General features: G+C 35.6%; 1 protein-coding gene and 1 long non-coding RNA gene across 19 annotated transcripts in view; one reads left to right on the top strand and one right to left on the bottom strand.

Annotated features, from left to right (window-relative positions):
- Positions 1-24,413, bottom strand: part of LOC109499940 — a 224,522-nt gene that overhangs the window by 74,711 nt on the left and 125,398 nt on the right. The gene's annotated exons all lie outside the window — the stretch shown is intronic.
- Positions 8,625-8,864, top strand: LOC101092231 (transmembrane protein 258-like). The gene has a single exon (XM_045058021.1). The coding sequence runs from the start codon at positions 8,625-8,627 to the stop codon at positions 8,862-8,864; it is 240 nt and encodes a 79-aa protein (XP_044913956.1).

The raw sequence follows: 24,413 nt of genomic DNA, 5'->3' as shown, positions 1-24,413 counted from the left end.
TGCAAACCATTTAAAAGGCATATTATTAACAGGAAAGTAGTATTCAAGGCACAGGCAATACTCCTAATTACAGATATTGAGAAGGCTATGTTTTTAATTCCTTCATATGCAATAAGCAAAGATCGCATGACTCAAGATGGCAACAGCCAGAAAGTGTCTTCCACCCATACATAAAGGTTAATGAAAGCTTTTTCATTCTTTCCTTATATCCTACAATTAATTTAACAGAGCTAACTTGTGTTGTTCCCGTTGTTAGTCACCTGAAGATTATCTATATAAAAAAAATTAGAAGAAATTATACAAAACAAATAGTGTACAATGAAAACTAACCAATCAATAGAATTGGACTATCTCAACTTAATGGAAGAGTCTGAACTAATAAGCTATGTAATAACAAATAATTTTTTTTTAATTTTTTTAATGTTTATTTATTTTTGAGACAGAGAGAGACAGAGCATGAACGGGGGAGGGTCAGAGAGAGGGAGACACAGAATCTGAAACAGGCTCCAGGCTCTGAGCTGTCAGCACAGAGCCCGACGCAGGGCTTGAACTCACGGACCGCAAGATCATGACCTGAGCCGAAGTCAGCCACTTAACCGACTGAGCCACCCAGGCGCCCCTAATTTTTTTTTAATAATAAGCACACTTAAGGTACAGAAATCCAGATCCAGATATACTCCTTGAAATAGACAGAGCCATTTAAGAGATTGACAAGGGTAAGATGATGTACTATGAGTTGTCACTGGTTTGTATAAATACTTGTATAAATATAAAAACACATATTGTTATGTAAAATAAAATACATATAAATAAAAAATACACGTTTATACATATACATATGTTTACATATATGCATATGCACAAAGAATAAGAAATAGATGGCATTGTTCATATCTTTAAAAGAGACATAAACTGAACCACAAAACAGAAATAAGAAAATGATAATCCTCAGAGGTTCTCAAATGATAAAACTGAGAGATCCCAGGTTGTGAGGGGGTGTGCCCTTAACTAATTTAGGAAAGAGGCCACTGTAAGAAAAAATACAAAAGTAAGTTTAAGACCCACATAGTATAGACATATAGACCAATGAAATAGAATTGAGAGTCCATAATAAAAATAAACCCATACATCTATGATCAGTTGATTTTTGACAAGAGTACCAAGATATTCAACAGGGAAAAAAAGAGTGTCTTCAACTGGATTTCCACATTCAACAGAATAAAACTACATCCTTACCTTATGCCATGTACAAAAATTAACCCAGAATGAATCAGTGACCTAAATACAGAGATTAACAATAAAAGTCTTAGAATAAATCATAAGGATTCATCTTTATTACTTTGGATTTGACAATGGATTCTTTTTTTTTTTTTTTTTTTCACTTTTGAGAGAGAGACAGAGCGTGAGCAGGGGAGGAGCAGAGAGAGTGGGAGACATAGAATCTGAAGCAGGTTCCGGGATCTGAGCTGTCAGGCCAGAGCCTGATGTGGGGCTCAAACTCACAAGCCGTGAGATCATGACCCGAGCTGAAGTCAGATGCTTAACCAACTGAGCCACCCAGGCGCCCCGACAATGGATTCTTATATATGACACTAAAGCATGAGCAACAGAAGACAAAACAGATAAAGTTGCTCTCATCAAAACAAAGTAAAACAAGCCTTTTGTGCATTAAATGACATTACCAAGAAAGTAAAAAGATAACCTACAGAATGGGAAAAAAATTGCACATCAGGCATCTGATAAGGGGTTAATGCCCAAAATATGTAAAGAACCCCTAAAACTCAAAAACAAAGTCCCATGTAAAATGGGGCAAAAGACTTGGATAGACCACAGAAGCCATATAAATTGCCAATAAGTACATGAAAAGATTCTCAACCCTATCAGTCTTAAGAGAAAAGCAAATCAAAACCACAATGAGATACCAGTTCATATCCATAAGGATGGTATATATAAAAATACTGCAAACAGCAAGCGTTGGCAAGGATATGAAAAAAAATGAGGGACCTCATACACTGCTGGTTGGAATATCAAACGGTGCAACCACTGTAGAAAATAGTTTGGAAAGCTAAACAGAATTAGCATATGACAGCAATTTCACTTCCAGCCATATACCCAAAAGAATTGAAAAAATAGACTGGAAGAGAGATATTTGTATTTCAAAGTTTGTTTTGGCTTTATTCACAGTAGCTAAAGGTAGGAAAAAAACAAGTATCCCTCAGTGGATGAATGGATAAACAAAACATGTTATCTCCGCACAATGGAATATTATTCAGTGTCAAAAGGGAGTACAATGATACATCTGATACATCTAATACACACTATAACATGGATGAACCTTGAAAACATACAAAGTGAAGTAAGCCAGACACAAAAGGACAAATATTGTATGATTCCCCTTATATGAAATATAAATTAGAGGAAAATTCACAGAAACAGAAAGTAGAATAGAGGTTATAAGGGGCAAGGTTAAGGAGTCAGTGGGGAGTTATTGCTTTATCAGCCCCACAAATATTCAGAATGGTTACAGAATTTGTGTGTGGGTGATGAAAAACTTCCAGGAATAGACAATGATAATGGTTGTACAATACTCTGAATATAATCAATGCCTTCTATTTGTACACTAAAAACTAGGTAAAATGGCAAATTTTATGTTATATTTTAACATTTTTAAGCTAGGTATAAGTAATAAAGATTTTAATTTTCTATTAAGACCATGTATAGATAAAAGATAAAAGAACTACTTAAAAAAATGGGGCACTTGAGTAGCTCAGTTAGTTAAGCATCTGACCCTTGATCTCAGCTTAGGCCATGATCTCACAGTTCACAGTTCATGAGAACAAGGCACACATCAGGCTCTGCACTGACAGTGTGGAGCCTGCTTGGGATTCTCTCTCTCTCTCTCTCTCTCTGTCTCTCTGTCTCTCTCTCTCTCCCTTCCTTCCTCCCTCCCTCCCTCCCTCCCTCGCTCTCTGCTCCTCTCCTGCTCATGTTCTCTCTCAAAATAAACATACATTAAAAAAACAAAAAACAAAAAACAATAAAAAAACTAAAAGGGAAGAAGGCCCATCCCGTGCTCTTCCTCCTAGGGAAATCACTGAATTTATCTCACAGATGTGTTTATCATGTGAACAATATATTAATCTTTAGAAAATCCCTCAAAAAACTAAGCACAAGAGTAAACACTGATTTTGAATAAAGAAAACATCACAAAAAATTACCACTTCAAAAACTCACAAATGTCACACAAATCCACACACAAAACTTTTGTATTAAATGACTGCTTGATACACTCCTATGCTTTTCCTATTTCTTTGTGTTCTTTATTCTTTGCAAGTTTCCTCAAAAGATAATGATTTGCAAACCACTGTCTACCAAAGGGACAAAAAGATGATTTTGTGTTTCTTCTAGTATGACCTGTATTAGGAACTCAGCTGTGTGGTGAGAGATTTCCCAGAAGCTTCAATGTCACTTCAGGGAATCTGTCTTTAACTTTGTTTGTGTATGTATGTATGTATGTGATCTCTGCACCCAATGTGGGGCTCGAACTCATTATCCAGAGATCAAGAGTCACCTGTTCTTCTGAATGAGCCAGCCAGGTACTCCTAACAGGGAATCTTTCTTATCCTCCAGCCATTCTAGTTTACTTTCGCTCATCATCAACTGAAACCTCCTGTCCTGCAGAAGTAAATGCATGTCCTAAGGGCCACGTTCATTATCCCAAGGGACTTAATTTATACCTGAGGCAAACTTCTGAGCATCCTTAGTATAACTTCATGTGGATTTCTTGCCATACCTCACTGGACACTTCAGTCTCTGAGAAGTTTCAGGGTTTCCCATAAGGAAAGATATTTCATAAAAGCACTGAATGTTGAGGTTCAAAATGATCATAAAAAGCACCTACTCCAGAATTTTTTGAACGTTAGTCACTAAGATCTACCCTCAGAGCTTTTCCATTTCTAAATACCTCTTCTTAAATAAATGTTAAAAAAAAAAATTAAATGCCTCTTCTGAGGCTGTTCACGTACTATCGCTTTTCCAATTTTTTACTTAGTCATGGACTTCAGTCTGACCTGACACCATTCTTTCTACAAAACTGTATGTTTGAATCGCAACATATTTTTTTTTATAATGGATGTTAAAATACATTGATGGCTGAAAAAAGAGACAAAAAGAATCTCCCTGGGTCCTGCTAAAATTGCCTCATACCCTGTGCACCAATGCAGCAGATGCTTAAACAAAGTAACTCACAGGGACTGGAGAAGACTTTTATTGGGAGAGTTAATAATAGAGAATAAGAAATCCCCTGGGACGCCTTGGTGGCTCAGTCGGTTGGTTGAGTGTGTGACTATGGCTCAGGTCATGATCTTGAAGTTCCTGAGTTTAAGCCCCCTATTGGGCTTGCCACTCTCTGTGCATAGCCGGCTTCACATCTTCTTTCCTGCTCTCTCTGTCCCTCCCCTGCTTGCACTCTCCTTCTCAAAAATAAATAAAACATTAAAATTTAAAAAAAAATCCCTTACGTGATGGAAACTACATAGAAATCTTGTTATTTTCCAAGGCCAACGTAATTATCCCTTTTATTAAAGTTAGGTGGTGAAAACAGCTATATATGCAGTTGTTTGTTTTCTTTTTTTTTTCTCTACAAGTGCTTTAACAAAAGTAATGCCGTTCATTACATTATTGCAATGTTTTATGCACTCCAAAGTCATTTTAATCAAATGAAAAAAAAATGAGTAAAATTAAGTAATAAAGAAAGCAAGTAAGGGAGCCAGACCCAGGGTTAATGAGGGGCAGAAAACAGATCTTGGTTAGTCACTTCCTCCCTGAACCTATGAAAACTTTCTCTTTCAATTCCTTAGTCAGTCCCTATGGGAAGAAACAACCACTCTATGTTTCACATACTACCCTGCCTGTGTAGGCTTTCGCACATTGTTTCCTACTCTTTTCTCTATGCTCTGTAAGCACAGCAAAGGCATTATTTCCATAGACATCCCTAAGTCACGCTAAGCACGTAGAAGGTGTTTCAAATTGTTGAATAAATGGTCAAATGGTATACATAAAAACAGACATATAGAAAAAAAATCCTTTTAATAACCATCATTAATAATACTTAATAAAATTGATAGCATTCTTAAAACTAGAGCACCCAGGATAAGAACTGGATAAATACAGATTTAAGAGGAGGTAAGACTGGGAATATTTTGTTAACTTACATAAGACATCGTATTGACCTATATTTAAGTGAGACAAGTGTTGCCACACTCAACACTATAAAAATATGGTTTTAGTGTTTTCTACCCATCAGTCTGACAGATAGTATTGTTGGCACTTATATGAGATCGAAAAAGGGGAAAGAAAAGATTTCAACGTATCTAAAGCAAACACAGTCTGAGAAGGGCAATGGCAAGATTAAATTCAACAGGACAGAAGTTCACTGGTGGGCAGTAGGATTTAAAAACCACCTGAGTATAAGCAGAAGCAGGACAGAAGGACCCCCATGTAATCAACCTAAAGGTTTGTGGAAGAATAAAAGTGAGAGATGTGGCAGTTAAGTCTGAGACAGTCTGGACATGATGAAAGAGAATCCTCTTTGCTGAGCCTTGGGGCATGTTCCATGCTTAAGGCCTCACCAAATTAACTGTCAGCAGGAGCTGGATGGCTGATACAAATGCACATACATAGTGCATCAGGCAAGGATATGCTGGAGAATACATGGTTCCAATTCAGACCGAAGTTGCTCCCCGGCATCTACCAAGGCTTCATCACATAAAAACAGAGGGCCAGTGTTGCCAGCACTGGAATTTGCTAAAGAAAAGCCACAAATCTTGACTCCTACGTGAAAGTTAATGATTATTAAGTCTTAGTGATTACTTACAATATTTAGAATACCATATAGGACAGACAAAACACATCTGTTACTCCAACTTGACCCTTCATCCTTCAGTTTGCAAACTGTGGTGTCACTGCACTCAACAAAATTTAAATTTTTATAGAGGTTATGTTAGCAAAACCATGGCTCTCAAAAGTTTTCCTGTGATTAGAGTGCTAAATATTAATGCACTGAGAATGTATTAAAATGCTAGGAGCGCCTGGGTGGCTCAGTCAGTGAAGCATCCAACTTCAGCTCAGATCATGATCTCACAGTTCATGAGTTCGAATGCCCTGTCAGGCTCTGGGGCTGACAGCACAGAGGCTGGAGCCTCCTTTGGATTCTGTCTCCCTCTCTCTCTGCCCCTCCCCCACTCATGTTCTCTTTCTTTCCAAAATAAAAATTATAAAAATTTTTTAAAAAGATGTATTAAAATGCTCAAGAGAAAGATCACTTCCAAGCATTATATACTTCCTAAGCATTATATTATTGCACCAGATGATGTAAGACCTCAAAACTCTTGAATATGGAGACCACTGACTTTCACATTTTATATAATTGCATTACAGTTTGCATAATAAAATTCTTATAATTTATATTGTTTCTGCCTCCCTCTCTCTTCTAGAATTATGCACCTTAATTCATGGAAGATTATTACCATTAGTCCCTTCCTCAATTCAATTATTTGGTAGATTCCACCTATGCCCCAATCCCATTCCATATCTCCCTAAAAGTATAAACTATTCCAAGGTATTTGATGTATATACTTCTTTTCTGTGTGGCCTCATACATTAAATAGTTTTTGTTCCTACTACCTTATTTTTTAAATTTAATTTTACTTTTTTAATATTTCAAGTTTTTACTTAAATTTTAGTATATAGTGTAATAGTGGTTTCAGGAGTGGAATTTAGTGATTCACTAATTACATATAACACCTAATGCTCATCCCAACGAGTGTCCTCCTTAATGCCCGTCGCTCATCTAGTCCACCCCCATCCACCTCCCTCTATCAACCCTCAGTTTGTTCTCTGTAGTTAAGAATCTTTTATGGTTTGCCTCTCTCTTTTGTTTTTCCCTTCCCTTGTGCTCATCTGTTTTGTTTTATAAACTCCACATATGAGGAAAATCATATGGTATTTGTATCTCTCTGACTTACTTCACTTAACATAATACACTCTAGCTCCTTCCATGTCTTTGCAAACAGCAGGATTTCATTCTTTTTGAGTAATATTAATGGAATCTTCTTTACCCATTCATCAGTCAATGGACATTTAGGTTCTTTCCATAATTTGGCTATTGTTGATAATGCTGTGATAAACACTGGGTTGCATGTGACCCTTTGAATCTGTATTTTTGTATCCCTTGGATAAGTACCTAGTAGTGCAGTTGCTAGGTCATAAGGTAGTTATATTTTTAACTTTCTGAGGAAACTCCATCCTGTTTTCTAGAGTGGCTGTACCAGTTTGTATTCCCATCAAGAGTGTAAGAAGGTTCCCCTTTCTCTACATCCTTGCCAACATTACTTGTTTTCTGTATTGTTAATTTTAGCCATTCTGACAGGTGTGAGGTAGTATCTGTATGGAAACACAAAAGATCCCACATAGCCAAAGCAATCTTGAAAAGGTAAAGTGAAGCTAGAGGCATCACAATTCCAGATTTCAAGCTATAGTGAAAAGCTACAGCCATCAAGACAGTATGGTACTGGCACAAAAACAGACACACAGATCAGTGGAACAGAATAGAAAACCCACAAATGGACCCACAACTATCTGGTCAGTTCATCTTTGACAAAGCAGGAAAGACTATCCAATGGAAAAAAAAGACAGTCTTTGCAACAAATGGTGTTGGGAAAACTGGACAGCGACATGCAGAAGAATGAACCTGGACCACTTTCTTATACCATAAACAAAAATAAATTCAAAATGGGGAAAGCCCTAAATGTGAGACAGGAAACCATTGAAATCCTAGAGGATAAAACAGGCAGCAACCTCTCTGACCTCAGCCACAGCAACTTCTTACCAGACGCATCTTTGGAAGCAAGGGAACAAAAGCAAAACTGAACTACTTCATCAGAATAAAAAGCTTCTGCACAGCAAAGGAAACAATCAACAAAACTAAAAGGCAGCCTATGGAATGGAAGAGGTATTTGCAAATTACATACCGGATAAGGGATTAGTATCCAAAATCTATCAAGAACTTATCAACCTCAACACCGCTCCCCCCAAAAAAGCAAATAATCCAGTTAAGAAATGGGCTGAAGACATGAATAGACATTTTTCCAAAGAAGGTAGTCAGATGGCTAATAAACACGTGTTCTTACCTTCTTAACTTACAGAAACAGTACACTGTGTTCTAGAGCTACTTTTACTTTCCTACAAAGCATGTTGTTTTCAACATGTGTGTTTATTTAGTACTGAAATTATGGATGCCCAGAAAGTCTGTAGCTTGCTGGTACCACAAGCAACATTGCACGAATCAATCTGTGTGCATTCCTTTGTAAACTTTAAGGTTCATGACCAGGACTGGGATTGCTGGCTCAGAGAGCATTAATTTTACTAAGTACTGCTTCAGTGCCTTCCAGGACTCCTGCAGCCATCACATTCCCACCACAGAAGGTAAAGATTCCTGTTGTTTATGTTCTGCCAAACATGTGGCATGATCCATGCCCAAATGTATCTAGAATGATATCTCTTTATGTAATTTTCATTTTTTCTATTCCAGAGGTGGAGCAATGGATTACCTTGCTCCTGGCAAAATGGAGCTCGAGGCCATGAGTAGATATACCAGCCCAGTGAAACTGGCTCTCTTCCCCCACCTGACCACAGTGCTATTGGCTGCTAGCATATTCTTTACCCTCTGGTTCTTCATTTGCAAGGTTACCTCCCCCAAGTGCACTCTGGATATCTACAAAGAGTTCCTCATCTCTTTGGTGGCCTTGCTCCTCATGGGATTTGGAGTCCCCTTCCTGCTGCTCTGGGTCAGCATGTACATCTGAACTCTCAAAGGTTCCAATCAGGTGGCTTCATGGAACCCCTGCTTTGGTAAACTGATTGTTTTACTACTGCTGGGAGCGCCCTCACCAGCTGCTCACAATAAAGGTAGATGTGTGCAAAAAATTTTTCATTTTTTGTATTTACCAATGAACATGAGCCTCTCCTTATAACACTAGTGATTTTTTTAGGCTTCTTCTGTAAGTTCCTGGTCCAAATTTTTGCAATTCTATGTTGAGATATTTATATTTTTCTTACTGATTTGTAGTAATCTCTACTATAGTAAAACACATACACACACACACACACACACACACACACACACAGAAACACATGCATACAAATCACTTGGGGACCTTGATACAATACACATTCTGACCTACTGGGTTTGAGGTGAGTCTCCAAAGTCTATATTTTCCGTAAACTCTTAGATGGTAATGATAATGATGATGAGGCCTGTCCAAGAACCACACTTTAAGTGGCAAGGTTGAAGATTATATTTGACTACCTGTTAACCTTTATCCTTCCATTTATATTTAAATTTATCACAGTTCACAGAAGTATCCAACTGGGGGTTTGCATGATATTGGTCAAAGTAATTAATAATAAAATTAATTTAAGTATTCTAAGAATATATATTGTTCTTGATTAAAGGACAGGCACATCTTTCCACTTACCCAGATCATTTTCTATGTTATTAACTTCAAAATTTTTCCATAGATTTCTCATGTAGCTTTAGTTAAGACCTAAATACACATTAGTTTTTGTGAATTTTCTGAAAAGTGTATTATTTATAGTTGGCTATAACTGGTTTGGAGAGGGATGCTATTGATTTTATTATGTTTGTACTTTACCGACAACCGTGTTGAAAACTAACCCTTATTAGTCCAAATACTTTGCTGATCGTTATTTACGGTCATTGTTGTTGTTTTTAGGTACATAACCACTTAATGTGCCCCAAATCCCAATTTTATCTTTTCTCTGTCAATTCCTAACACTTATTCTCAGAGCATTGATCAAGATATCAAATACTATATTATACAGTAGTTGTGCTAGCAAATGTCCTAATCTTGACCTATATTTTAAAAAGAGCATCTAAATGTTTTCAGTAGGTATAATGTTTGTGGTAGATTTTTAGCAATCATTGAACTTAATGGGAAAAAATGTATTTTATATGTTTTTAGATATATTTATTAGGAATATGTTTTTATAGGAATATGCCCACACATATGTACAATTATACACACACACACACACACACACACACACACATATCCTTATATAATATAAAAACAAATACATTTGGGGCGCCTGGGTGGCGCAGTCGGTTAAGCGTCCGACTTCAGCCAGGTCACGATCTCGCGGTCCGTGAGTTCGAGCCCCGCGTCAGGCTCTGGGCTGATGGCTCAGAGCCTGGAGCCTGTTTCAGATTCTGTGTCTCCCTCTCTCCCTGCCCCTCCCCCGTTCATGCTCTGTTCTCTCTGTCCCAAAAATAAATAAACGTTGAAAAAAAAATTAAAAAAATAATAAAAAAATAATAAAAAAAATAAAAATACATTTAATAATTATCAGTCCCCAAGTATCCCTAATTTATGAAGGGTTTTTACCAAAACATTACTGAAGAATTTTCTGCATCTAAAGATATCAAAGAGTTTTCTTCCTAGAAATCATTAACACATAAATGGAGTTATACGAATTATAATGATAGAATTTCTGATGTTAAATCATGTTGTAACTTATGTAATTATTACTTGATCATTATGTATTATAAAATACATCTTTATTTTATCTAGCTCTTGCCTTGTTTCAAATTTTTCACATATAATTATAAGAAGAGCCAATACTTTTCTCTTCCTCTTTATCTACTGGGATTAAGATTACAATAGTCTCCTTAAATAACTTTGGAAGGTTTCCTTTTTCTCTTTTCCTCAAGTTTGTGTGGACAGATTAACAGAATTCCTATAAAAACAGACCTTGGATACTTATGGTCACGAAGTTTTGAATACTATCTTTATTGTTTACCTGTCTTCATGTTTTATTTTCTCCTGTTTTAAGTTCAGCAGTTTGTAGTTTTGTAGAAATTTTTCATCTAATTTTCAAAATTATATCAATTTTTTCTATGAAATAGCTTTTAGTTTTGTAATCTTCTCTAGTGTTCTAATTTTCATTTAATGCAAATTATTTAAGAATATATCATTTGATTTCTAAGCATACTGAATTTTTAATATAGCTTTGTGTTATTAAATCTTAATTGCATTGCATCATAACTGAAGAATTTTTTGTGTATAATATTGATACCATGGATCACGCAGGTTTTTTACTAGCCTATCCACAGTCTGTTTTATAAATGTCCTAGTTTATTTAGTATAGGTGCTTTTACAATTAATAATTCAAGGTTCTATTCATTCTGTTGCTCTTGTCTCAGATATCTTTTATTATTATTTCTTACTTGATTTGTCTGTCTCTGAGATGTTTAAATGGTTGATTTATTATTTTCTGCAGCCTGTTTTACACAGTTCTTTAAGCTATTTACGTAAAAATTCATAAATATGCACTGCTATATTGACTTTCTATATTGTTCCTTTTTAGAGGATAAATTATTAACCATCATTCCTCAGAGAAATTAAATCACTGCTTTGTATACAATAAAATAAACTTCTGGTAATCTTTTTCATTGAATTAGGTAAAAGCTGAATTAGATAATGTAACTGGTTTTTAAGAGTGGGCAAACAGGGAATAGGGAAGTGGGAGGCCTACAAATGAATTAGAATTTGCAATATGTCCTTCTCTTCTTGGAATTTTACTGAGATTGAATGTCCCCAAGAGTTTCAAAAGCCAATTTATTTTGAGCTCCAACCTAAAATATCACAAGCTTATGAAACCAAGACTAGAAACCAGATCTTCTAATTCAGTTCGAAAAAGAAAGGGAAACAAAGTCAGAGAGAGAATCCGAGGCATATGCACGCTCAAGAGACCAAAGAATGAGAAAATCAGAGACGGAGCCAGCAAGAGAAGGAGAAAGAAGAACTAAAAGAGAGAGACAGAGACATAAACACAGAGAGAAAGAATTGCCACTTTCCTTAAGCAATCACTGTGTTGCAGGCAATGGGATATGTTCTTTAAAAATACTATTTTGGGGGCACCTGGGTAGCTTAGTCAGTTAAGCATCAGACTTTGGCTCAGGTCATGATGTCATGGTTTGCGATGTTCGAGCCCCGTGTCGGGCTCTGTGCTGACAGCTCAGAGCCTGGAGCCTGCTTAGAGTTCAGTGCCTCCCTCTGTCTCTGCTCCTCCCCTGTTCATGCTCTCTCTCTGGCTCTCAAAAATAAACATTAAAAAATATATATATTATTTTGGTGCACCTGGGTGGCTCAGTCGGTTAAGTGTCTGACTTCAGCTCAGGTCATTATCTTACAATTGGCTCATGAGTTCAAGCCCCGCATCAGGCTCTGTGCTGACAGCTCAGATTCTGGAGCCTGCTTTGGATTCTGTGTCTCCCTCTCTCTCGGCCGCTCCCCAACTTACACTCTATCTCTCTCTCAAAGATAAATGAACATTAAAAAAATTAAAAAAAAAAAACACTATTTTGTTGAAATGCACAAACATACTCCACAGAATCATTTTTAACACACATGAAAACCATTTCTAAGAGACAGCACAGATCAGATTTTTTCCAACACAGCCTAAATACTTACAGTTTATGTCTTTATGGTCAATTCAATTCAGGACAAGAAGATGATTTTCATAATGCACAGGCATGATTTATTTTTAGCACATTTTGTAAAATATTTTACTAATAATTTTAGCAAAAACTAACAAGGCCAAAAGGTATGCCATTGGCTAGTATATTTTTCCGACATTTCTACTCTAATGCTCTCCAAACCCCATTATAAAACTATACCTAAATATATATCCAATATATATTGGATCCAAATATATATCCAACATATATGTGAAAGAAATGCCCTTAGGAAATAGAATTCGAATCTGTTAGTAACAAATAATCAATAATTTCTAATGTTACTCAATCTAAAAATCATATAATCATAGCTGCCTAAAATATGAATGTTAAAAAATTATATATAATATATATAAAAATTATATATATAATATATATCATATATATGATATACATATGATATATATTATATATAATATATATCATATGTATATCATATATATATGATCATAATATATATAATCAACATATATATATGTTGATTTTTTTTACACTTTGGTCTTCAGTTTCTTAATCAGGGATCCACCGAAACTTAGGGTTTTCCATTGGCATGTTTTCACTTGATCTTCTGAATTTCTTATTTAAATCAGCTTGAATTAGTATAATACTAATTCAACTAGTAAAGTTGAAAATAATAATTGGATTGATTCTAATCAACAACGTTTATTCTCGCAATAAACCAGTAAAGCACGGGGCGAATCAAGTGTTAAAACTAGCAAAAGAGCAGACTCCCCCAAAATCAGAAAATACTCCACACCTGTAACACCACCTCTTCCCCTGAGAAAACTCTAAAATTATTTGCAAATGTGTGTGTACATGTGTAACAATTAGGGGATTACTTAAGGAGTAATAACTGCTTTGATGAATGACATTTAGATCGCTGATTTTTGTTAATATGTTTAAAACTTCAAAGACGCTAAGTCAAAAATAATTAAAAATCATCTAACCACTAATGCTTTCCATCTGATTATTTGTTGTAAATTAATCTATGAGTCATGTGTAGGAAGACAAAGGTCAGGAAAGTTGTTTAACACTCAATAACCATGGTTGAATGAAAATGTTTATTACGAAAACTTTATTCTCTGACTAGGGATTCTACCACACCAATCCAAATAAACATTTATTACATAGACTTGATTTAGGATATATAAATATGTCCTGAGTTAAATTTATCTCAGGTATAAAAAAATTTATATTAAAGGATAAACATAAAACATATGCATTGGTTCATAAAAGATTGTCTAATAGTCTGTAAATGAGCCATCATTTTAAAGACTCTCATCTGGAGATAAGAAATTAATAAGTCTCTTGAGGATAGTAAATTGTTTTAGTCACTTAAAAAAGATTGGCCCCTCAAAGGACACAGAATAAAAGTTTTAGGGCTGTAATTCTTGAAATTGTGACAAATTGTTACCCACACATAAGAATTAGGTACTTGACAAAGCAAAACAATTTCAACATTTATTGGAAAATAAAAGTACAAGAGATGAGACTTACCCTTTGAAAAGCATCTATACTGTGAGAGTATAAAGCAGGAGTATATTCTAAGAACCAGATTTGTGGTTTGTTTCCATTTCTGAAGGAAAGTTATTAGAAACACCAAGTTCAAAATAGTGAAAATAATGTATATTATGCCCTTTATAAGAAGCTATAACTAAAGATCCCATAAAATTTGTTATCCAAAGTGGTAACGTTTAATAGTTTTAATATACTAATTATACTGGGCTGAAAACAGAGGCTTTCCAGGACAAACTGGAAAATATGATTACCTTAGCTACAAAACACTTTGAATCCTTCCAATTTACTTCTTTTTTCCCAGGAAAGACTGTCAGCACATGAGGCTTTGGGCTCTGTCTAGAGAAACAGACTCAGGATGGCAAATTGGTTTCAATTCAAGCATCACCTCCCACTGACGCTTGGAGCACTGCACTAATTGAAAGGCCATGTTGGGACTTGGAAGGAAGGCATGCCATGATCAATTCTCAGTGGAGTAAGTAGTGCTATAGGTGTGTAATATTTTCTGATTTTTACTGAGTCTGCTGCTTTACCAGTTTTAACACGTGATGCATCCCCTGCTTTACTGGTTTACTGACAGAAGAAGCAGTAATAAAAATGTGCTAGCAATTTATTGATACCATCTACATTATCAATCTTCAAAAAACTTTATATGATACATTAGAACTACTGTGCCCATTTTACCAATAAGAGAGCTCAGATATTCAGAATTTTAAAAACTTCTCAAGGTTACAAAACTGATAACTGGCAGAGCTGGGACCCACATGGTAGAATTCTAGCCCCAGATACTGTATATTTAACCAAAAAAAAAAAAAAAATCCCAGTTGGATATTACATGACTACTTATAAATAATGTATATACCAAGTCACCCTAAAACTAACAAATTCCTATGATGAGCAAAAAAAAAAAAAAAACCAATGAAGGGAAATATTTAAGTATGGATGAGACGAGAAAGTCAGAGTCCACAGAAGAGGAGGCCATAAAAATCATCTATATTTTTTTTTATCCATTTTGCTTAAAAGAATCACTTTGTTCACTTCTGTATCCATGGTAACTAGAACATATTTGGTATATTTATGGTGCTTAAGAAATCATTGTAAAATGAGTGACTGGCTACAGATAAACCTGTGAGCTTGTTTCTTGTCCTTTATTTCAATCACTGTCCATAAAAGCCAAGAGGGATAAACATTAAGGGAAAAGTGAGGCTTCTCAACAAGCTGTAAGTATATTTAACTGGAACCAGACAATTGGAATGCAATAGGTGATGTCTGGACAGGCCTTGCATCAAGATGAGTAATCAGTTCATTGCCACATTCTGCCTCTAACTGGTGGTCTGGTCTTAAAATCTGATGTGGAAATATGTAAATTCTCTCAGTTTCTCTTACTCCTAAAATAAGAGGATTAAACTAAACATTTCCAATGTCCCTTTGAAATTCTTTGTTCAATCTATTCTGAGAACATTTTAGCAAACTTTTTCCCCTAATGGTTATGATGTACCCTACTTACTTCGGATTGAGCATATCTGATATTTTAAATTTTTTCTGTTAAAACATATTTGAGAAAGATGTGCATCTGGCAAAAAAAATCAAAAGGATGTTACTACTTAAAAGGCTTTGTGTTGGAATGAGTGATACCCGTTTCTATGTATCCATGCTGATATATTGGAGGGTTGATCTGGGTGGCTGATTATTATCACTTTATTGGTTAAGGGTTCCCCAATTAGCAAACTGTGGTGCAACTCTATCATACTTAATAGAATGAAGAGATTTCCTCAATCCCTACATTAGCAATTGAGAATAACCTAAAACCCCTGGAAATCATTTCTAATTCACAAACGATCCCCAGTGAAAAATTTCCCAGGTGCTCAGATCTCAAAATCAAAATGTTTCTTACTTGGGGTCAAAGGAGGAAATTTGTATGCCTCATACTGTTTTATGTGTTGTAACAAAGATGTATTACTTTGCAATATAAAAATTAAGCTTGGTTTGTGGAGGATAAGCTTAGGAATCCCCCAGGGCTTACACCAAAGGGTTGACAAGGCATAAAGAAATACACAGTCATAATATGCTCACACCCGAGTTTGGGTAAATCAGATAGGCACCCCAAGAACAGAGCTGTGCAAAGACACCCTGAGAACAGGGAGGCACAAAGGTGCTAGGAATAGGGAGGTGCAAAGGCACCCCAAAACAGGGAGGCGTGCAGAACCCCCAAAAATAGAGAGAGAGAGGCAAAGGCTTGAAATAGAAATGGTGCAAAGGTGCCCAATACATAGGAATAACAAGATTAGATATTCAGGGTGAAAGCACTCCAAATTTAGTACTATAGCAGAAAGCTGCTTGCACAGGAGGAGAATAGGGCCAGGTTAGGTAAACTGGACTATGGACTGCTGCACTGCAGGCAAAGCAGCCCAGAGCAGAGATGGTAAACAAAAGAAAAGGTGCCTCGTCAACCCTGAGGTTACTCCCTGTATCTGTCTCATCCCCTAGGCTAGCTAAGGTAAATAGAGATACTGCCTCATGTCCGGTGTAAACAACCTCTTCCCTGACAGCCTGGCACCTGGATTTTGTTTTATATTAACCCAAAACCCTAACCATGAATATCTTCAAGACTCCCTTTCCCTCCTATCCACAAGGTAATGTTCACAGATTCATTGTCCCTTTGTGCATGTCCATCACCATGTTTGTGAGCCTTCTGATAATAATAAAAACGAGGCAAGGACCCTTATTTGGGGCTCTTAACTTTTCCCGGACATTAGCCATCTCTTGCTTTCAATCCTGCGTCCACTCTTTTGCTGGCCAAAAGAGAACTTTAGACTTAGAATCTACGACATCGGTTGATTAAAGGTAATAAAAATTTTGTTTTTTTTAAACATTAAAAATTGTGACTGCTAGATGCAAATTGTTTAATACATTACTTTGTACAACACTCAATAAGATAGATTCTATTAAGATCACCAATTTATAGGGGACTTAAGACTTTAATAGTTTAACAATTTAAACTCACACAGTTGTATATGATTTCAGTGAGTATTTTTTTTCTATCTATTTGCATAATTGAGATGTAGGAAATTCTCCTAGAGGTATAATGGCTGTGTCCAAAGTTTATGTTTTAATTTTCAGAGTTATCAGTAAACTGTCCTCCAAAATTATTACTTACATTTACACACTCACCATCAAGGAACATTTGCACACTTTCTTTCTAATATGGGTTATCAGTCTTTTTCATTTACCAAACTGACAGGTGAAAACGATATTTCATTTTTCAAAGTTTTATGCCACTTATTTTATTCTTAGTGAGGGTCAACATTCTTTCAGATGTTTGTTGCCCATTTATAATTTACTGCTGAAGACCAATATCAATGGAAAAAATACAAAATATCAAAGATATAAGCATATTTTTTTTACAATTTCAGAAGAATGATTTTACATGTGGGATTGTGTCTTTGCTAATTGAAAAAAATCCAACATCATAACTGACCCCATGAATCGTACTGTTAAAACCCTACATCTAAATATTTCAGAGATAATTATTGGCTATATGCAGTTAACTGTGATATGAAAATAATCCTAATGCAATATAAACATTCCAATCCAAGGTTATCAATTTTATTTCTGAAATTACCCCCAAAATAAGTGACTGTCTTGTATCTCCTCTTTCTTTTTCTTTAAATGTTCTAAAATGTGGATGTGGGTTCCAACTATGCCTCTGTGGATCAATATTGCCATGGATTCCTCACTTAACCACCTTAAGGTTTGATCTTCTAATCTGCAAAATAGGAATAATGATAGTTTCTCTTACAGAGGAATGAAGAAAGAGAAGAAGATAATGGTTGTCAAGAACTAGTCACATTAAATACTCTCAATAAATGTTGCTATGACTAAAATTTGAAAAGCCAACTGATATCTATAGAAGGTTTATAATGAATCATTTATATCGAAGAAAAAAATGCAAGGAAAGTTAGAACATGATGAGATTGAAACTGGTTTGAATTTAAATAAAAATGGAGGCTAATGTTGCTCCTTTAAATCGTGTTACTCATTCCACTTCTTTCAGAGGGTCTGATTAAAAGATTAGAGAGGGAACAAGAAATTCTGTAGAATAAGTATTCAACCATATAATGAAATACTACATGGTGAGTGTGGATTAATAAAATGCAAAATGAAAAAGAGAAATTATTATAATTTTGTGTGTGAATTACATTTTAACTTGATTTGTTAAATTATTTTGTTTTGTTTTATTGCAGTAAGAATACTTAACATGAAATCTAGCTTATGCAACCTTTAAGTGCACAATAAATATTGTGAGGTATAGGTACAATGTTGTCCAGACCTCTAGAGTCATTCATCTTACGTAACTGATACTTAACACCTGTTGAACAGAAATTTCCCATTTTCCCTTTCCCTCAGCCATTCTGCTCTCCGCTTCTGTGAATCTGTCTTAGATATTTCATGTAAGTTGAATAAAGTAGTATTTGTCCTTCTGTAACTGGCTTATTTCATTTGGTATAACGTCCTCCAGGTCCACCCATGTTGTTACATATGGCAGAATTTCCTTCTTTTTTGAGGCTGAATAATATTCCATTGTGTGTATACACTACATTTCCTTTATCCATTCATCTGCTGATGGGCACTTACATTATTTGCACATTTTGGCTATCGTGAATAACGCTGCAATGAACATGGGACTACAGATATCTCTTTGAAATCCTCATTTCAATTCTTTTGAATAAATACCTAGAACTGGGATTGCTGGGTTATATGTAAGTTCTATTTTTAATTTTTTGAAGAAACCCCATATTGTTTTCCAGAGAGACTGCACCATTTTACATTCTTCCCAGTATACAAAGGTTCCAATTTTCTACATCTTTGCCAACAATTGCTATATTTTGGGGTTTTTTGATAATAGCCATCATAACAGGTCCAAGATAATATCTCACTGTGGTTTTGAACTGCATTTTCCTGTTGATTAGTGATGTTGAACATTTTTTTATATACTTGTTGGTTCTTTATATGTCTTCTTTGGAGAAATGTTCATTTAAGTTCTCTGCCTATTTATTTATTGCTATTTAATTAACTCTTTGTCAAATACATCATTTCAAATACTGTTTCCCATTCCATAGGCCGCCCTTTCACTCTGTTGCTTTGTGGTGTAGAAGCTTTTCAAGTCCTACTTGTCTACTTTGCTTTTGTTGCTTATGCTTTTAGCATTAAGCTGAAAAGCTCAAGAGCTTATCCTCTTGGATTTCTACTAGAAGTTACACGTTTCAAATCTTAGACTGAAGTCTTTAATTTTGAGTTGATTTTTTATGTAAGGTATAACATGAGTTCAGTTTAATAAAGAAAGCAGAGAGTAGAAACCAAATTTAAAAATCAACAAAGCTAAAAGTTGAATTTTTGAATAGAGAAATACAACTCACAAATTTTAGCTAGGCTAAGAAAAAAGGAGAGAACACTCAAATAAGAAAGATCAGGAATGAAAGAGGAGACATTACAACTGCTGCCAGAAAGATAACAAGGATAATAAGAAGCCACTATTAACAACTACACATCCACAAACTGAATGACCTCAAAGAAATGGGTAAATTCTAGAAGTATAAAACCTACCAAGATTGAATCAGGAAGAAACAGAGGTGCACCTGGGTGGCTCAGTCAGTTACATGTCCCACTCTTGATTTTGGCTCAGGTCATGATGTCACTGTTGGTGATAGCTTTGTACCGGGTTCTGTGCTAGGCATAGAGCCTGCTTAAGATTCTCACTCTCCTGCTCCTTCTGACCCTCCACCTCTTATGCATGTGCATTGTCTCTCTCTCTTTCTCTCTCTTTCAAAAAAAAAGGAAGAAATACAAAATCTGAAAAAAAATTAATAACATGAAAGGAGACTGAATTAGTAATCAAAACCTTGTGGGGCACCAGGGTGTGTCATTAGGTTAAGCATCCAACTCTTGACTTCAGCTCAGGTCATGATCTCATGGTGGTCAGATAGAGCCCCCTACCTCAGGCTCCACAGTGGGCATTGCTTAAGATTCCCTCCCACTCCCTCTTACCTTACTGTGTTCTCATTCAATCTGTCTCTCACTCTCAAAAACAACAACAACAACAACAACAACAACAACAACAACAACAACAAACAATAAAGAAAAGCCCAGGACTGATGCTTTCACTAGTAAATGTTAACAAAAATTGAAAAAAATATATTAATGCTGAGCATTCTCAAACTCTTCCCAAAAATTAGAGGAATAAACACTCCAAAACCCATCTTATGAAGCAAGCATTACCCTGTTACCAAAGCCAGGCACAGATACTACAAGAAAGCTATAAGCCAATGTCCCTGATAAATACAGATACCAAATCCCTGAAAAGTATCAACAAAATGAATTCAACAGCACATTAAAAGGATCATGTGCCATGACCAAGTAGGATATATACCTAGACCCAAGGATGGTTCAACAAACATAGATCCATTAACATGATACATCACATTAAGAGAATGAAGAGTAAAAATCACATAGTCATCTCAATAAATGCAGAAAAAGTATGACAAAATTCAACACCCTTTCGTGATAAAAACTTTCAACATCCTAGGTATAGAGGGAATTTACTTCAACATAACAAGGCCATATATAACAAGCCCACAGCTAACATCACATTCAACAGCTAAAAACTAAAAGCTTTTCCTCTAAAGATCAAGAGAAAGGAAAGGATTCCCACTCTTGCTGCTATGCAGTAGGGAACTGCAAGTCTTACCCAGAGCAATTAGGCAAGAAAAAGAAACAAAAGGCATCCAAATCACAGAAGAAGAAGTAAAATTATCTGTTTTTTTACTGATGACATTTGCTGATTACATGTTCTTATACATAGAAAAACTCTAAATAATCCACAAGGAAGCTGACAGAATAATAAAAGAGTAAAAAAAAGTTGCAGGATAAAAAAAAAATCAACATACAAAAAGAACATCAGTTGTGTTTCTATATATTAACAACAAACTATGCAAAAAGCAAATTAAGAAAATTATCCCATGTAAAACAGCAACAGAAAACAAAACAAGACTTTGGAACAAACCTAACCAAGGATGTGAAACACCTGTATGCTGAAAACTAAGAAAATTAATGAAAGACACCAAAACTTTTTTTAAAAAATCAACATTTCACCATTAATAATTGAAGCTGTTGTTAAGAATGAATGCTTTTTAATTTTATGTGAATATGTTTATTATTTTCCCCAACAGCTACTTTAATATTAGCATGACTGACGACTCTAGGGGAAAAGTAAAATTAAAATAATGGAGACTCTAAAGATTTGGAAACAGAAAAGGAACTCATAATGAAAACTTTTAAATAGACTCCGGTAACACGGTGTATTTAAAACTGTCCATTCTGAAAACCAAAACGTCAAAATATAATTAGACGAGAATTTATTTGTGGAAACGGAATTAACTGACTCTAAGAACAAGCTTCAAACAGGTTTTCTTTTTGGCACCAGATAAAATATAATTATACATTTTCAGAAGATTAATGACAAATCTGAGGAGGCAGGTCATTTTGCTAGGTGTTTTCTTTGCAATGTAGACTACAATTGAATCTTTTCAGTAACATGGCAGGGATCCAGGGGAAGGATGAGTTACCTGAAAGGTACTGTGCATCCACTGTTTTAGAAGTTCACATTTATATCAATGATATTTAATCATAATAAGCATCACAAGAGTCTCAAAATGCTCATGAAAAAATCACGTGAGAGAAAGTTACTCAAGATAACACAGCAAGTGAGCAACAGAGGTAGCATCCAAACTCATCTCTTTCTGAGGTTAAAAGACACCAGAAATGCATGCATATGTGTGGGCTTTAAAATCAGGCACAAGAGATGTAAAACTTTACCATTAAAAGTGCATTTCAAATTCCATTTAATCCTAAATTACTATTGTTCTAGTACCCTAATTTCAATCCCAGTTTCTTTTAGACATTGTTTTTTTTTTCCTTTGGTCAATCTCTAAGCCATGGAAATTGTATGAAGCTTCAAATTCCCTCGTGAGAAAGGTGATAATTAAAATAATTAACAACTTCCAGGGCTTTGCTGCTACCCAGTCAGAACTGACATCAGGTACTGGCTTTTCCTTTTCCTCTATGTATACTTCCCATTCCAGCCCCTCTGTTTACCTACCAGGCTAAACCTCACCAACCCTATACAAACTGGTGAGAGGGAACGCCAAGAAAGGATTGGCAGACTTAAAATAACAACTTTAAAGATAAAAAAAGATAGATGGTTTTCTTTTGTTTTAAGTTTATTTATTTATTTTTGAGAGAGAGAAAGAGAAAGAGAATGAGTGGGGCAGGGATAGAGAGTGGGGGGAACCCCAAGCAGGCCCCACACTCCTCGCTTAGCTTGATGCGGGCCTCAATCTCATTACCCTGTGATTATGACCTGAGCCAAAATCAAGAGTTGGACGTTTAACCAACTGAGCCACCCAGGTGCCCCAAGAAAGATGGTTTTCTTGACATGTGTCTCCAATTTAGAAAATTAATAGAGATAGGCACTTAATTTAAAAACTAAGATAAAAAGAGACTATGATTTAACTAAAAATATCTTATATTGCACTCAACTAAAAATATATTAATGGAACTCTATCCAGTAAAGATGAATATATATTCTCCATATAGTGTTTAAATGACCAGAGTGGTCATATCAACAAAGACAAAACATTAACCCACTTCAAAGTAAAGACTGAAATTAGAGGTGAAGCTTCCAAAAGACAAGAAAAATGTCTTACTTGAGGTAAAACTACTACGGTTTTTTACCCAGAATATAGAAATGGAAATTTTTTTTTAACTGAACTGCATTTTCTATGCACTAAGCCAGGTGTTTTTCACGTGCTATTCATATTTTTCTCCTAATAACACTGTATTTAAAAAAAAATTACTAGTCCTCATTTTACAGGTGAAAAAACTGAAGTCCAGAGAGTCTAAATAACTTCACTAGGGATTAAGTGGCAAAGACAGGGACAGGGCATGCTTTTTTTATTTTTTTTTTAATGTTCTGCATTCCAGGGAGAAATTCTCCTAGAATAGGAACTATTGCTCATAACTCAAGGGAGTGGGAAGAAAACAACAATTACTACTGGAAGATTTAACTGCAGGTGTATCTAATTTCTGAGGGTTTCATTTGGCTAAAACAATGAGTCCCCAAAACAACAAACACAGAAATATTTTCACCTACAAACAAACTTTTCGTTAAACTACGTACTTAAATAACAGAACTGTTCTCTTTAGGATCCAAAGCTTTCCCTCTTCCTCATCCTGAATGTTACTGAAACTGACGGCACTAACATCACTACATTCCAAAGACTGAAAAATTTAATGACTTGCCATCATAAAATGACACACTTCTATGCTAAAAAAAAGTATTAAAAAGCGTGCTCACGGACATGTTCCTGGAAATCATGATATCTGTGGGACATCCTGTGTTTTGCAGTATGTGGTCAACCAAATAGTGGCTCTGGAACAAAATGGGTCAGTTCCAAAGATAACATTATTCCATCTCCATACTATTCCTCTTTGGAGATTTGGGGAGGGGGGTGGTTACAGATTACCAGTAATTAAAAATATTATCAGCTTGGGGGCTCCTGGATGGCTCAGTCAGTTGAGCATCTGACTTCAGCTCAGGTCATAATGTCACAGTCCATGAGTTAGAGCCCCACATCGGGCTCTGTGCTGACAGCTCAGAGCCTGGAGCCTGTTTCAAATTCTGTGTCTCCCTCTCTCTCTGACCCTCCCCCATTCATGCTCTGTCTCTGTCTCAAAAATAAATAAACGTTAAAAAAATGAAAAATATATTATCAGCTTCTTGGGCAAAAGCTTGGAGCAAACTTTCTTTTGCTTCATTCTCTCTGATCCCAGCATCTCATGAATCTAACCAAAGGCCTTCAGAGATTGTAATACCTGCAGTGCTTCTGGCATATTTTGGAGACTAACAATGTTTCCAAGCTGTACTGATAAAAGGTTGTGCATTATGAAGGAAGGCAGCCTACCATAACTGTTCCATAACTGGCATACATGCAGCATGTCCTTCCTAAAAAATGCTTGAAAGCCAAGTAAAACACGAAGCCTACTTCTCACTAGCATCTGTGTGTATCTGAACTACTGCTCCTTTGGCCTTCTTGGAGCAGGTGACTATCATAAACTGAAATAGGAGAGTGCTTTTCAGTCTCCAATGAACTGTCATTCTTTGAAATATTTTATGTTGTCTGTCCAATTCCCTTCTACCCTGCTGAATGCTGGGTGATGGAGCCAGATGCTGACTGAGTGAATG

The sequence above is a fragment of the Felis catus genome, chromosome A1 (assembly GCF_018350175.1).
Source record: "Felis catus isolate Fca126 chromosome A1, F.catus_Fca126_mat1.0, whole genome shotgun sequence".
NCBI classification, from domain to species: Eukaryota; Metazoa; Chordata; class Mammalia; order Carnivora; family Felidae; genus Felis; species Felis catus.
Note: the sequence above shows the minus strand (reverse complement) of the source record. Positions and strands in the feature narration are given on the sequence as shown.